This window comes from Pseudochaenichthys georgianus, unplaced genomic scaffold (genome assembly GCF_902827115.2).
Source record: "Pseudochaenichthys georgianus unplaced genomic scaffold, fPseGeo1.2 scaffold_688_arrow_ctg1, whole genome shotgun sequence".
Taxonomy (NCBI): Eukaryota; Metazoa; Chordata; class Actinopteri; order Perciformes; family Channichthyidae; genus Pseudochaenichthys; species Pseudochaenichthys georgianus.
The window spans coordinates 15,001-28,393 of record NW_027263242.1 but is presented as its reverse complement, the minus strand read 5'-3'; the positions used below and the strand labels follow the sequence as shown (position 1 = coordinate 28,393).

Sequence of the window (13,393 nt, the reverse complement as noted above, 5' to 3'; positions counted from 1 at the left end):
CCATGCGTCCTCTGTTGCCCCTCAAGCCTCTCAAATGTGGGCAAACTCTCAAATAAATGCCAAAAACCCAGAGAACTTGACAATACTTATCACAATAAAAGTATGTTAAATAACACTGCTATAGTTAATAACTCTACTTTACTCAGTGGAGGCTCGTCCATTGAGGAAAGGGAGGACCATCCTCCCTAAAATTTCAGAGAAAAATAAACTTTGATGAGAACAATAAATACACCTCAATTTAAAAGATAAGTCTGTTGAAGGAAGTTTTTCCATTAATTAACACTTCTTTATTAAATATTATGAATATGTCTTTATTATCAGGCTATGTTCCACAATCATTCAAAGTAGCAGTGATAAAACCGCTTCTTAAAAAGCACAACCTCGATCCAGAGGTTTTAGCCAACTATAGACCTATTTCTAATCTTCCGTTCCTCTCAGAGATTCTTGAGAAAGACGTCGCAAAACAGCTGTGTGATTACTTAAAAAACAATGATTTATCTGAAGACTTTCAGTCTGGCTTTAGAACACATCATAGCACAGAGACAGCTCTGGTTAAAGTCACACATGACATTCTAATAGCCTCAGACAAGGGACTTGTCTCTATTCTTGTCTTGCTCGATCTCAGTGCTGCATTTGATACTATCGACCATGATATCCTATTGCAAAGACTAGAGCACTTAGTTGGCATACAGGGAACTGCTTTAGGCTGGTTTAGGTCCTATCTGTCTGAACGCTCTCAGTTTGTACGTGTTATCGATGAATCTTCCACGCAAACCAAAGTTAGCCATGGAGTGCCACAGGGCTCAGTGCTCGGACCTATTTTGTTCACATTATATATGCTTCCGTTAGGCAATATTATAAGGAATCATTCTGTAAACTTTCATTGTTATGCGGATGATACTCAACTATATTTATCAATCAAGCCTGATGAAATTAATCATCTAAATAAAATTCAAGACTGCCTCAAGGACTTAAAAACGTGGATGACCTTAAACTTTTTGATGTTAAACACGACCAAAACTGAAGTTATTGTACTTGGCCCGAAGAATCTACGAAACAAATGATCTAAATATATACTAACTATGGATGGCATTAATTTGGCCTCCAGTGAGACTGTAAGGAATCTTGGTGTTATATTTGATCAGGATTTATCCTTTAACGCCCACATAAAATCAATTTCAAGGACCGCCTACTTCCATCTACCTAATCAGGCATATCTTGCCTCAAAACGATGCAGAGAAACTAGTCCATGCATTTGTTACTTCTAGGCTGGATTATTGTAACTCTTTATTATCAGGGAGTACCAAGAAGTCAGTCAAGTGGCTTCAGCTGATTCAAAATGCTGCGGCTCGTGTACTAACCAGAGTTAGGAGAAGGGACCACGTTACTCCTGTTCTGGCTGCCTTACACTGGCTCCCTATAGAACACAGGATAGAATTTTAAATTCTTCTTCTCGCCTACAAAGCCCTTAATAGGCAGGCGCCATCTTACCTTAAAGAACTCATTATACCCTACTGGCCTACTAGGGCATTGCGTTCCAAGAATGCAGGGTTGCTGGTTGTTCCTAGAGTCTCTAAAAGTACAATGGGAGCCAGAGCCTTTTCTTATCAAGCTCCACATTTGTGGAATCAGCTTCCATTTTGTGTTCGGGCGGCAGACACCCTATCCGTTTTTAAGAGTGCGCTTAAGACCTTCCTTTTTGATAGAGCTTATAGTTAGGGCTGATTAGATTCAGCCCCTAGTTTTGCTGATATAGGCTTAGTTTGTCGGGGGACATCTTACTTCTTCCTTCTCTCTGTCTGTACCTGTGTCCTCTCATGTTCCCATTAACCCAGCTTCCCCACATGTCTTTCTTTTTGGTGTCTCTATACGCCGGGATCCGGAGTCATGGATGATCCTGCGGTCCTGTGTCCTGGATCGCGAGCGCTGGATCTTGAGTCGAGGCTGTGGTCCTGGATCATCGGTCCTGGATGGATATCCTCGTGGATTCATATTCCTATTATACACACATGCATTTCCAAACATCTGGACTACCTATGTTGCAAATGTATTATCTTTTCAATTTACACACGGCATCTATTGCACGTCTGTCCGTCCTGGGAGAGGGATCCTCCTCTGTTGCTCTCCCTGAGGTTTCTCCCATGTTTCCCTTTAAACTTGGTTTTCTCTGGGAGTTTTTCCTTGTACGATGTGAGGGTCTAAGGACAGAGGGTCTAAGGACAGAGGGTCTAAGGACAGAGGGTCTGAGGACAGAGGGTCTAAGGACAGAGGGTGTCGTATTGTCATACTGATATTCTGTACACACTGTGAAGACCACTGAGACAAATGTAACATTTGTGATATTGGGCTATAAATAAACATTGATTGATCAGAAAGCTGCAGCTGATTCAGAACGCTGCTGCTCGAGTACTCACTGACACTAGAAAAGTGGATCACATCACTCCGGTTCTGAGATCATTACACTGGCTTCCAGTCGGCCAAATAATTGATTTTAAAATACTATTGTTAGTTTTTAAATCACTAAATGGCTTCGGACCGAGGTATATAGATGACCTCCTGCATCACTATGAAGCATCCAGGAGTCTCAGGTCCTCTGGGCGGGTCTGCTCTCTGTTCCGAGAATAACCACTAAACATGGAAAAGCAGCTTTTAGTTATTATGCCCCAACAATCTGGAACAAACTGCCCACATCGTGCACGTCCGCCCAAACACTTCCTATTTTTAAATCCAGATTAAAAACGCACCTATTTGCAGCTGCTTTCAATTGCGCACTTTTAGTCATGTATTCTGTACCTGCTGTGTTTATTTATTTATTTAATTTCATTACCTTTGCTTATTATGCCTGTTTTTAAATGCCATTTAATAATGTATTTACCTGTCTGTGCTCCACCTGTCTGTCTTCACCTGTCTGTCTTCACCTGTCTGTCTTCACCTGTCTGTCTTCACCTGTCTGTGTTCCACCTGTCTGTCTTCACCTGTCTGTCTTCACCTGTCTGTGTTCCACCTGTCTGTCTTCACCTGTCTGTGTTCCACCTGTCTGTCTTCACCTATCTGTCTTCACCTGTCTGTGTTCCACCTGTCTGTCTTCACCTGTCTGTCTTCACCTGTCTGTGTTCCACCAGTCTGTGTTTTACCTGTCTGTCTTCACCGGTCTGTCTTCACCTGTCTGTCTTCACCTGTCTGTGCTCCACCTGTCTGTCTTCACCTGTCTGTGCTCCACCTGTCTGTCTCCGCCTGTCTGTCTTCACCTGTCTGTCTTCACCTGTCTGTGTTTTACCTGTCTGTCTTCACCGGTCTGTCTTCACCTGTCTGTATTCACCTGTCTGTGCTCCACCTGTCTGTCTTCACCTGTCTGTCTTCACCTGTCTGTGCTCCACCTGTCTTCACCTGTCTGTCTCCACCTGTCTGTGCTCCATCTGTCTGTCTCTACCTGTCTGTCTCCACCTGTCTGTCTCTACCTGTCTGTCTCCACCTGTCTGTCTCCACCTGTCTGTCTGCACCTGTCTGTCTCTACCTGTCTGTCTCTACCTGTCTGTCTCCACCTGTCTGTCTGCATCTGTCTGTCTCTACCTGTCTGTCTCTACCTGTCTGTCTTCACCTGTCTGTGCTCCACCTGTCTGTCTTCACCTGTCTGTGCTCCACCTGTCTGTCTCCACCTGTCTGTCTGCATCTGTCTGTCTTCACCTGTCTGTGTTCCACCTGTCTGTCTTCACCTGTCTGTCTCCACCTGTCTGTGCTCCACCTGTCTGTGCTCCACATGTCTTCACCTGTCTGTGCTCCACCTGTCTGTGCTCCACATGTCTTCACCTGTCTGTGCTCCACATGTCTTCACCTGTCTGTCTTCACCTGTCTGTCTTCACATGTCTTCACCTGTCTGTGCTCCATCAGGTCTTCACGGTGATCTTTATCATTGAGATGCTCCTGAAACTCGTGGCCTTCGATCCGTATGGATATTTCCAGGTGAGACTTCCTGTTTGTGAGCGGCTCAGGTGAGACTTCCTGTTTGTCAGCGGCTCAGATGAGACTTCCTGTTTGTCAGCGGCTCAGTGATGACAGCTATTGCTATGGTAACATGTGTTTCTGTTGCCTTGGTTACAGGTATCCTGGAACGTCTATGACAGCATCATCGTCTTCGTCAGTCTGCTGCTCTTCACCGACATCATCCACCTGCGCTTCCTCCTATTGGTCAGTTGGTTACATTGGTTGGTGATTGGCTAATTCTTACACAACCCACACAACGCTGTCACATCACAAAGTGACCAACATCTGATCACCAAGAGAGAGGGGTCTTTGTTCCTGTTTCAGAGTCTCTGAACGCAGAGGGGACATATGATGATGATGATGATGATGATGATGATGATGATGATGATGATGATGATGATGATGATGATGATGATGATGATGATGATGATGATGATGATGATGATGATGATAATGAAATACAAACTTGAATAAAACAGAATCATAAAGAACATCAGGTTTCATAGAGCCAAACATTTCAAGTGCTACTCAGCTGGCTTTAGAGGAGCCAGTCCTTTGTTAGTATATAAGTGCTTTGTTAGTAGTTCTATCCTCGAGGTGGAGTGGAAGGAGATGAGTCTCAGTCTGGAAGGTGTGTGAGCTTTCTGCTGTCCTGATGTCAGGGAGCTCGTTCCACCATCTTGGAGCCAGGACAGCAAACCCACGTGTTCCTGCTGATGGAACTTGGGTCCCCCTCGCAGCGAGGGTGCAGCGAGTCGTCTGGCTGATGCAGAGCGGAGTGCACGTGCTGGGGTGCACGGTTTAACCATGTCCTGGATGTAGGAAGGGCCAGATCCATTCGCAGCATGGTACGCAAGTACCAGGGTCTTGAAGTGGATTCTAGCAGTTACCGGAAGCCAGTGGAGGGAGCGGAGGAGCGGAGTGGTGTGGAACATTCAGGAAGGTTGAAGAGCAGACGAGCCGCTGCATTCTGGATGAGCTGCAGAGGTCGGATGGCACATGCAGGTAGACCAGCCAGGAGGGAGCTGCAGTAGTCTAGGCGTGAGGTGACGAGAGCCTGGACCAGAACCTGCGTGGCTCTCTGGGTCAGCTGGGGACGCATCCTCCTGATGCTGGAGAGCGTGTATCTGCAGCAGCGGGTTGGAGCAGCGATGTTTGCAGTGAAGGACAGGTTGTTATCTAGGATAACACCCAGAGTCCTTGCAGTCTGAGTCGGGGAAACAGCAGAGGGGCCGATGTTGATGGTCAGGTCAAGAGAGGGACAATCTTTTCCCGGAAGGAAAAGCAGTTCAGTTTTGTCAAGGTTGAGCTTGAGATGATGAGCGGACATCCACTGAGAGATGTCAGCTAGACGAGCAGAGATGCGAGCGACGACCTGGGTCTCTGAGCGGGGGAAGGGCAGGACTCATTGGGTGTCGTCAGCGTAGCAGTGGTATGAAAAACCATGCGGGCTAATGACAGATCCGAGCGAGTTTGTGTACAAGGAGAAGAGGAGGGGACCGAGAACAGAGCCCTGAGGGACCCCTGTAGTTAATTAAAAACGGTCGGACTCAGACCCTCTCCAAGTGACCCTGTAGGTGCGGTCTTTGAGGTATGAGGTGAGGAGGGAAAGTGCAGAGCCTGAAACTCCAAGTTCTTGGAGAGCGAAGGAGGATCTGATGGTTCACCGTGTCGAATGCAGCAGACAGGTCCAACAGGATGAGGACAGAGGAGAGGGAGGCTGCTTTAGCCGTGTGCAGTTCCTCAGAGACAGCAAGGAGGCCAGTTTCTGTGGAGTGACCTGCCTTGAAACCAGACTGGTGCGTTTCCAGAAGGTTGTTCTGATGGAGATAACAGGAGAGTTGTCTAAAGACAGGAACGGGAGGAGAGAGTATAACATCAGACGGGTCGAGAGTGGGTTTCTTCAGGAGAGGGTTTACTCTCGCCTCCTTGAGAGTGTGTGGAAAGTGACCAGAAGTTAGAGAAGTGTTGATGAAATGGGAGAAACGGTAGAATATCAGGAGCGATAGTCTGACGGAGGTTTGAGGGGATAGGGTCCAGAGGACAGGTGGTAGGGCGGGCAGAGGTCATGAGGGTAGGAACCTCACTTGGAGAGAGAGGGGAAAAGGAGGTCAGTGTGCGGGTGGAAGGAGGGTCTGGAGACCCAGCGGTGAGTAGGGGTGAGTCAGAAGAAGAAGAGCGAATATCATCAACCTTTTTTTCAAAGTGGTTAACAAAGTCGCTTGACAGAAGTGAGGAGGGGCTTTGGGGGGGGTCCAGGAGGGGGGAAGGGGCTTTGGGGGGGTCCAGGAGGGAGAAGGGGGAGGGGCTTTGGGGGGGTCCAAGAGGGTGGAGGGGGAAGGGGCTTTGGGGGGGTCCAGGAGGGAGGAGAGGGGAGGGGCTTTGGGGGGGTCCAGGAGGGAGAAGGGGGAGGGGCTTTGGGGGGGTCCAAGAGGGTGGAGGGGGAAGGGGCTTTGGGGGGGTCCAGGAGGGAGAAGGGGGAGGGGCTTTGGGGGGGTCCAAGAGGGTGGAGGGGGGAGGGGCTTTGGGGGGGTCCAAGAGTCTGGAGAAGATGGAAAATAGTTTTTTAGGATTGGAATAGGAAAATTGGATCTTATCTTGAGAGAAAGTGCTTTTTGCCGGAGAGATGGAAGCAGAGAAAGAGGAGAGGAGAGCCTGATAGGTTAGGAGGTCGTCACGGTGTTTGGATTTCCACCATTTCCGCTCTGCTGCCTGAAGGACGGTTCTATTAGCACGCAGTGCGTCATTTAGCCAGGGAGCAGGAGGAGACTGACGAGCCTGCCGAGATGTGAGAGGACAGAGAGAGTCCAGAGAGGATGTGAGAGGACAGAGAGAGTCCAGAGAGGATGAGAGAGGACAGAGAGAGTCCAGAGAGGATGAGAGAGTAGAGAGGAGAGGTTCTGCAGCAGAGTGTGGAGGCAGCAGTTGGAAGGAGTCAGAGGAAGGGAGGGCTGAGAGCACAGAGGAGGCGAAGGTAGAGGGGGAGAGGGAACGGAGGTTACGGCGGACAGGTGCAGGATGAGAAGAGATGAGTTTGTTATGTTTGGAGAGGGGTAGAGAGAATGAAATGAAGAAGTGATCGGAGGTGTGGAGTGGGTTTACAGAGAGGTTAGAAGTAGAGCAGGTCCTTGAGGATATGAGATCAAGGACACTGCCAGCTCTATGAGTTGGTGGGGACGGAGACAGTGAGAAAGCAAAGGCGGTGAACAGAGATGTTAGTTCGTCTATCTTCCCCGTCTGGAGGTTGAAGTCTCCGAGAAGTACAGCGGGAGGGCCGGTTTCAGGGATGTGTGAGAGGAGAGGATCTAATTCCTCCAAGAAGTCCCCCAAGGCGCCTGGTGGACGGTAGAGAACAACAAGGAGTCATTGTATAGGATGGGTTACCGTGACGACATGGAGTTCAGAGGTGGAAGGAGTGAAGTTAGGAAGCTTGAAGAGGGAACAGCTCCATGTGGGAGAGAGCAGGAGACCAGTGCCCCCTCCTCTGCCAGTGGGTCTGGGTGTATGGGAGAAGGAGCATGCTGTGGAGAGAGCTGCTGGGGTGGATGTATTGAATGGAGTAATCCAGGTCTCAGTGAGAGCAGGGACATACAGAGACTGCAGGGAGGCGGAGCCAGAGATGGAGGCGGAGCCAGAGATGAAGTCAGCCTGAGGAACAGCTGACTGCAGTTCCACAGGCCGCCTGAAACTAGATGCTGGATCTCAGTGGAGCACGTGGGATAGACGAGAGCAGGCCGGGTGTATCGATCAGGAGATACACGGGGCCAGAGGACCTGAGAGGAGACACATGGACAGGACGGAGAGGAGACACATGGACAGGACGGAGAGGAGACACATGAGTACAGCCTGAGGGGCGAGACAGCTAAATACAATAAAACACCAGCGATACTTAGCTCAATCCTCTTTGCCTCCAGCAGGACTCCTTTGTCTTTGTCAGTCTGTCTCCAGCAGGACTCCTTTGTCTTTGTCAGTCTGTCTCCAGCAGGACTCCTTTGTCTTTGTCAGTCTGACTCCAGCAGGACTCCTTTGTCTTTGTCTCTCTGACTCCAGCAGGACTCCTTTGTCTTTGTCACTCTGTCTCCAGCAGGACTCCTTTGTCTTTGTCTCTCTGACTCCAGCAGGACTCCTTTGTCTTTGTCAGTCTGTCTCCAGCAGGACTCCTTTGTCTTTGTCACTCTGACTCCAGCAGGACTCCTTTGTCTTTGTCAGTCTGTCTCCAGCAGGACTCCTTTGTCTTTGTCAGTCTGACTCCAGCAGGACTCCTTTGTCTTTGTCACTCTGTCTCCAGCAGGACTCCTTTGTCTTTGTCTCTCTGTCTCCAGCAGGACTCCTTTGTCTTTGTCTCTCTGACTCCAGCAGGACGTCTTTGTCTTTGTCAGTCTGACTCCAGCAGGACTCCTTTGTCTTTGTCAGTCTGTCTCCAGCAGGACTCCTTTGTCTTTGTCACTCTGTCTCCAGCAGGACTCCTTTGTCTTTGTCTCTCTGACTCCAGCAGGACTCCTTTGTCTTTGTCAGTCTGTCTCCAGCAGGACTCCTTTGTCTTTGTCAGTCTGACTCCAGCAGGACTCCTTTGTCTTTGTCAGTCTGTCTCCAGCAGGACTCCTTTGTCTTTGTCTCTCTGACTCCAGCAGGACTCCTTTGTCTTTGTCAGTCTGTCTCCAGCAGGACTCCTTTGTCTTTGTCACTCTGTCTCCAGCAGGACTCCTTTGTCTTTGTCTCTCTGACTCCAGCAGGACTCCTTTGTCTTTGTCAGTCTGACTCCAGCAGGACTCCTTTGTCTTTGTCAGTCTGACTCCAGCAGGACTCCTTTGTCTTTGTCTCTCTGACTCCAGCAGGACTCCTTTGTCTTTGTCAGTCTGTCTCCAGCAGGACTCCTTTGTCTTTGTCACTCTGTCTCCAGCAGGACTTCCTTTGTCTTTGTCAGTCTGACTCCAGCAGGACTCCTTTGTCTTTGTCAGTCTGTCTCCAGCAGGACTCCTTGTCTTTGTCACTCTGACTCCAGCAGGACTCCTTTGTCTTTGTCTCTCTGACTCCAGCAGGACTCCTTTGTCTTTGTCTCTCTGACTCCAGCAGGACTCCTTTGTCTTTGTCAGTCTGACTCCAGCAGGACTCCTTTGTCTTTGTCAGTCTGTCTCCAGCAGGACTCCTTTGTCTTTGTCACTCTGACTCCAGCAGGACTCCTTTGTCTTTGTCAGTCTGTCTCCAGCAGGACTCCTTTGTCTTTGTCAGTCTGTCTCCAGCAGGACTCCTTTGTCTTTGTCTCTCTGACTCCAGCAGGACTCCTTTGTCTTTGTCTCTCTGACTCCAGCAGGACTCCTTTGTCTTTGTCAGTCTGACTCCAGCAGGACTCCTTTGTCTTTGTCTCTCTGACTCCAGCAGGACTCCTTTGTCTTTGTCAGTCTGACTCCAGCAGGACTCCTTTGTCTTTGTCTCTCTGACTCCCGCAGGACTCCTTTGTCTTTGTCAGTCTGACTCCAGCAGGACTCCTTTGTCTTTGTCAGTCTGACTCCAGCAGGACTCCTTTGTCTTTGTCAGTCTGACTCCAGCAGGACTCCTTTGTCTTTGTCAGTCTGTCTCCAGCAGGACTCCTTTGTCTTTGTCACTCTGACTCCAGCAGGACGTCTTTGTCAGTCTGACTCCAGCAGGACTCCTTTGTCTTTGTCAGTCTGTCTCCAGCAGGACTCCTTTGTCTTTGTCACTCTGACTCCAGCAGGACGTCTTTGTCTTTGTCAGTCTGACTCCAGCAGGACTCCTTTGTCTTTGTCTCTCTGACTCCAGCAGGACGTCTTTGTCAGTCTGTCTCCAGCAGGACTCCTTTGTCTTTGTCTCTCTGACTCCAGCAGGACGTCTTTGTCTTTGTCTCTCTGTCTCCAGCAGGACTCCTTTGTCTTTGTCAGTCTGTCTCCAGCAGGACTCCTTTGTCTTTGTCACTCTGTCTCCAGCAGGACTCCTTTGTCTTTGTCTCTCTGTCTCCAGCAGGACTCCTTTGTCTTTGGCTCTCTGACTCCAGTAGGACTCCTTTGTCTTTGTCACTCTGTCTCCAGCAGGACTCCTTTGTCTTTGTCAGTCTGTCTCCAGCAGGACTCCTTTGTCTTTGTCAGTCTGTCTCCAGCAGGACTCCTTTGTCTTTGCCTCTCTGACTCCAGCAGGACTCCTTTGTCTTTGTCAGTCTGTCTCCAGCAGGACTCCTTTGTCTTTGTCACTCTGACTCCAGCAGGACTCCTTTGTCTTTGTCAGTCTGTCTCCAGCAGGACTCCTTTGTCTTTGTCACTCTGTCTCCAGCAGGACTCCTTTGTCTTTGTCACTCTGACTCCAGCAGGACTCCTTTGTCTTTGTCAGTCTGTCTCCAGCAGGACTCCTTTGTCTTTGTCAGTCTGTCTCCAGCAGGACTCCTTTGTCTTTGTCAGTCTGACTCCAGCAGGACTCCTTTGTCTTTGTCTCTCTGACTCCAGCAGGACTCCTTTGTCTTTGTCAGTCTGACTCCAGCAGGACTCCTTTGTCTTTGTCAGTCTGTCCTTCCAGCAGGACTCCTTTGTCTTTGTCACTCTGACTCCAGCAGGACGTCTTTGTCTTTGTCAGTCTGACTCCAGCAGGACTCCTTTGTCTTTGTCAGTCTGTCTCCAGCAGGACTCCTTTGTCTTTGTCACTCTGACTCCAGCAGGACGTCTTTGTCTTTGTCAGTCTGACTCCAGCAGGACTCCTTTGTCTTTGTCAGTCTGTCTCCAGCAGGACTCCTTTGTCTTTGTCACTCTCACTCCAGCAGGACGTCTTTGTCTTTGTCAGTCTGACTCCAGCAGGACTCCTTTGTCTTTGTCTCTCTGACTCCAGCAGGACGTCTTTGTCTTTGTCAGTCTGTCTCCAGCAGGACTCCTTTGTCTTTGTCTCTCTGACTCCAGCAGGACGTCTTTGTCTTTGTCTCTCTGTCTCCAGCAGGACTCCTTTGTCTTTGTCAGTCTGTCTCCAGCAGGACTCCTTTGTCTTTGTCACTCTGTCTCCAGCAGGACTCCTTTGTCTTTGTCTCTCTGTCTCCAGCAGGACTCCTTTGTCTTTGTCTCTCTGACTCCAGCAGGACTCCTTTGTCTTTGTCACTCTGTCTCCAGCAGGACTCCTTTGTCTTTGTCAGTCTGTCTCCAGCAGGACTCCTTTGTCTTTGTCACTCTGTCTCCAGCAGGACTCCTTTGTCTTTGTCTCTCTGTCTCCAGCAGGACTCCTTTGTCTTTGTCTCTCTGACTCCAGCAGGACGTCTTTGTCTTTGTCAGTCTGACTCCAGCAGGACTCCTTTGTCTTTGTCAGTCTGTCTCCAGCAGGACTCCTTTGTCTTTGTCACTCTGTCTCCAGCAGGACTCCTTTGTCTTTGTCTCTCTGACTCCAGCAGGACTCCTTTGTCTTTGTCAGTCTGTCTCCAGCAGGACTCCTTTGTCTTTGTCAGTCTGACTCCAGCAGGACTCCTTTGTCTTTGTCAGTCTGTCTCCAGCAGGACTCCTTTGTCTTTGTCTCTCTGACTCCAGCAGGACTCCTTTGTCTTTGTCAGTCTGTCTCCAGCAGGACTCCTTTGTCTTTGTCAGTCTGACTCCAGCAGGACTCCTTTGTCTTTGTCAGTCTGACTCCAGCAGGACTCCTTTGTCTTTGTCAGTCTGTCTCCAGTAGGACTCCTTTGTCTTTGTCACTCTGACTCCAGCAGGACTCCTTTGTCTTTGTCACTCTGACTCCAGCAGGACTCCTTTGTCTTTGTCACTCTGTCTCCAGCAGGACTCCTTTGTCTTTGTCAGTCTGTCTCCAGCAGGACTCCTTTGTCTTTGTCACTCTGTCTCCAGCAGGACTCCTTTGTCTTTGTCAGTCTGACTCCAGCAGGACTCCTTTGTCTTTGTCTCTCTGACTCCAGCAGGACTCCTTTGTCTTTGTCAGTCTGACTCCAGCAGGACTCCTTTGTCTTTGTCAGTCTGTCTCCAGCAGGACTCCTTTGTCTTTGTCTCTCTGACTCCAGCAGGACTCCTTTGTCTTTGTCTCTCTGACTCCAGCAGGACTCCTTTGTCTTTGTCAGTCTGACTCCAGCAGGACTCCTTTGTCTTTGTCTCTCTGACTCCCGCAGGACTCCTTTGTCTTTGTCAGTCTGACTCCAGCAGGACTCCTTTGTCTTTGTCAGTCTGACTCCAGCAGGACTCCTTTGTCTTTGTCTCTCTGACTCCAGCAGGACGTCTTTGTCTTTGTCAGTCTGTCTCCAGCAGGACTCCTTTGTCTTTGTCTCTCTGACTCCAGCAGGACTCCTTTGTCTTTGTCAGTCTGACTCCAGCAGGACTCCTTTGTCTTTGTCAGTCTGACTCCAGCAGGACTCCTTTGTCTTTGTCAGTCTGACTCCAGCAGGACTCCTTTGTCTTTGTCTCTCTGACTCCAGCAGGACGTCTTTGTCTTTGTCAGTCTGTCTCCAGCAGGACTCCTTTGTCTTTGTCTCTCTGACTCCAGCAGGACTCCTTTGTCTTTGTCAGTCTGACTCCAGCAGGACTCCTTTGTCTTTGTCAGTCTGACTCCAGCAGGACTCCTTTGTCTTTGTCAGTCTGACTCCAGCAGGACTCCTTTGTCTTTGTCACTCTGACTCCAGCAGGACGTCTTTGTCTTTGTCAGTCTGTCTCCAGCAGGACTCCTTAACTTTGTCTCTCTGACTCCAGCAGGACTCCTTTGTCTTTGTCAGTCTGTCTCCAGCAGGACTCCTTTGTCTTTGTCAGTCTGACTCCAGCAGGACTCCTTTGTCTTTGTCTCTCTGACTCCAGCAGGACTCCTTTGTCTTTGTCAGTCTGACTCCAGCAGGACTCCTTTGTCTTTGTCATTCTGACTCCAGCAGGACTCCTTTGTCTTTGTCTCTCTGACTCCAGCAGGACTCCTTTGTCTTTGTCAGTCTGACTCCAGCAGGACTCCTTTGTCTTTGTCAGTCTGTCTCCCGCAGGACTCCTTTGTCTTTGTCAGTCTGTCTCCAGCAGGACTCCTTTGTCTTTGTCTCTCTGACTCCAGCAGGACTCCTTTGTCTTTGTCTCTCTGACTCCAGCAGGACTCCTTTGTCTTTGTCAGTCTGTCTCCAGCAGGACTACTTTGTCTTTGTCTCTCTGACTCCCGCAGGACTCCTTTGTCTTTGTCTCTCTGACTCCAGCAGGACTCCTTTGTCTTTGTCTCTCTGACTCCCGCAGGACTCCTTTGTCTTTGTCTCTCTGTCTCCAGCAGGACTCCTTTGTCTTTGTCAGTTTGACTCCAGCAGGACTCCTTTGTCTTTGTCACTCTGACTCCAGCAGGACGTCTTTGTCTTTGTCAGTCTGACTCCAGCAGGACTCCTTTATCTTTGTCTCTCTGACTCCAGCAGGACTCCTTTGTCTTTGTCAGTCTGTCTCCAGCAGGACTCCTTTGTCTTTGTCACTCTGACTCCAGC

The 13,393-nt window shown here is 49.3% G+C and overlaps 1 protein-coding gene across 1 annotated transcript in view; it reads left to right on the top strand.

The window, feature by feature from the left end:
* LOC117443852 (sodium channel protein type 4 subunit alpha B-like) overlaps positions 1–13,393 on the top strand; it is a gene marked incomplete at its 3' end in the record, with an annotated part of 71,338 nt that overhangs the window by 42,948 nt on the left and 14,997 nt on the right. The window contains exons 14-15 of the mRNA XM_034079670.2: positions 3,889–3,960; positions 4,099–4,185. Of these exons, the coding sequence (XP_033935561.1) occupies positions 3,889–3,960; positions 4,099–4,185 (159 nt within the window). The remainder of the gene's footprint in view (positions 1–3,888; positions 3,961–4,098; positions 4,186–13,393) is intronic.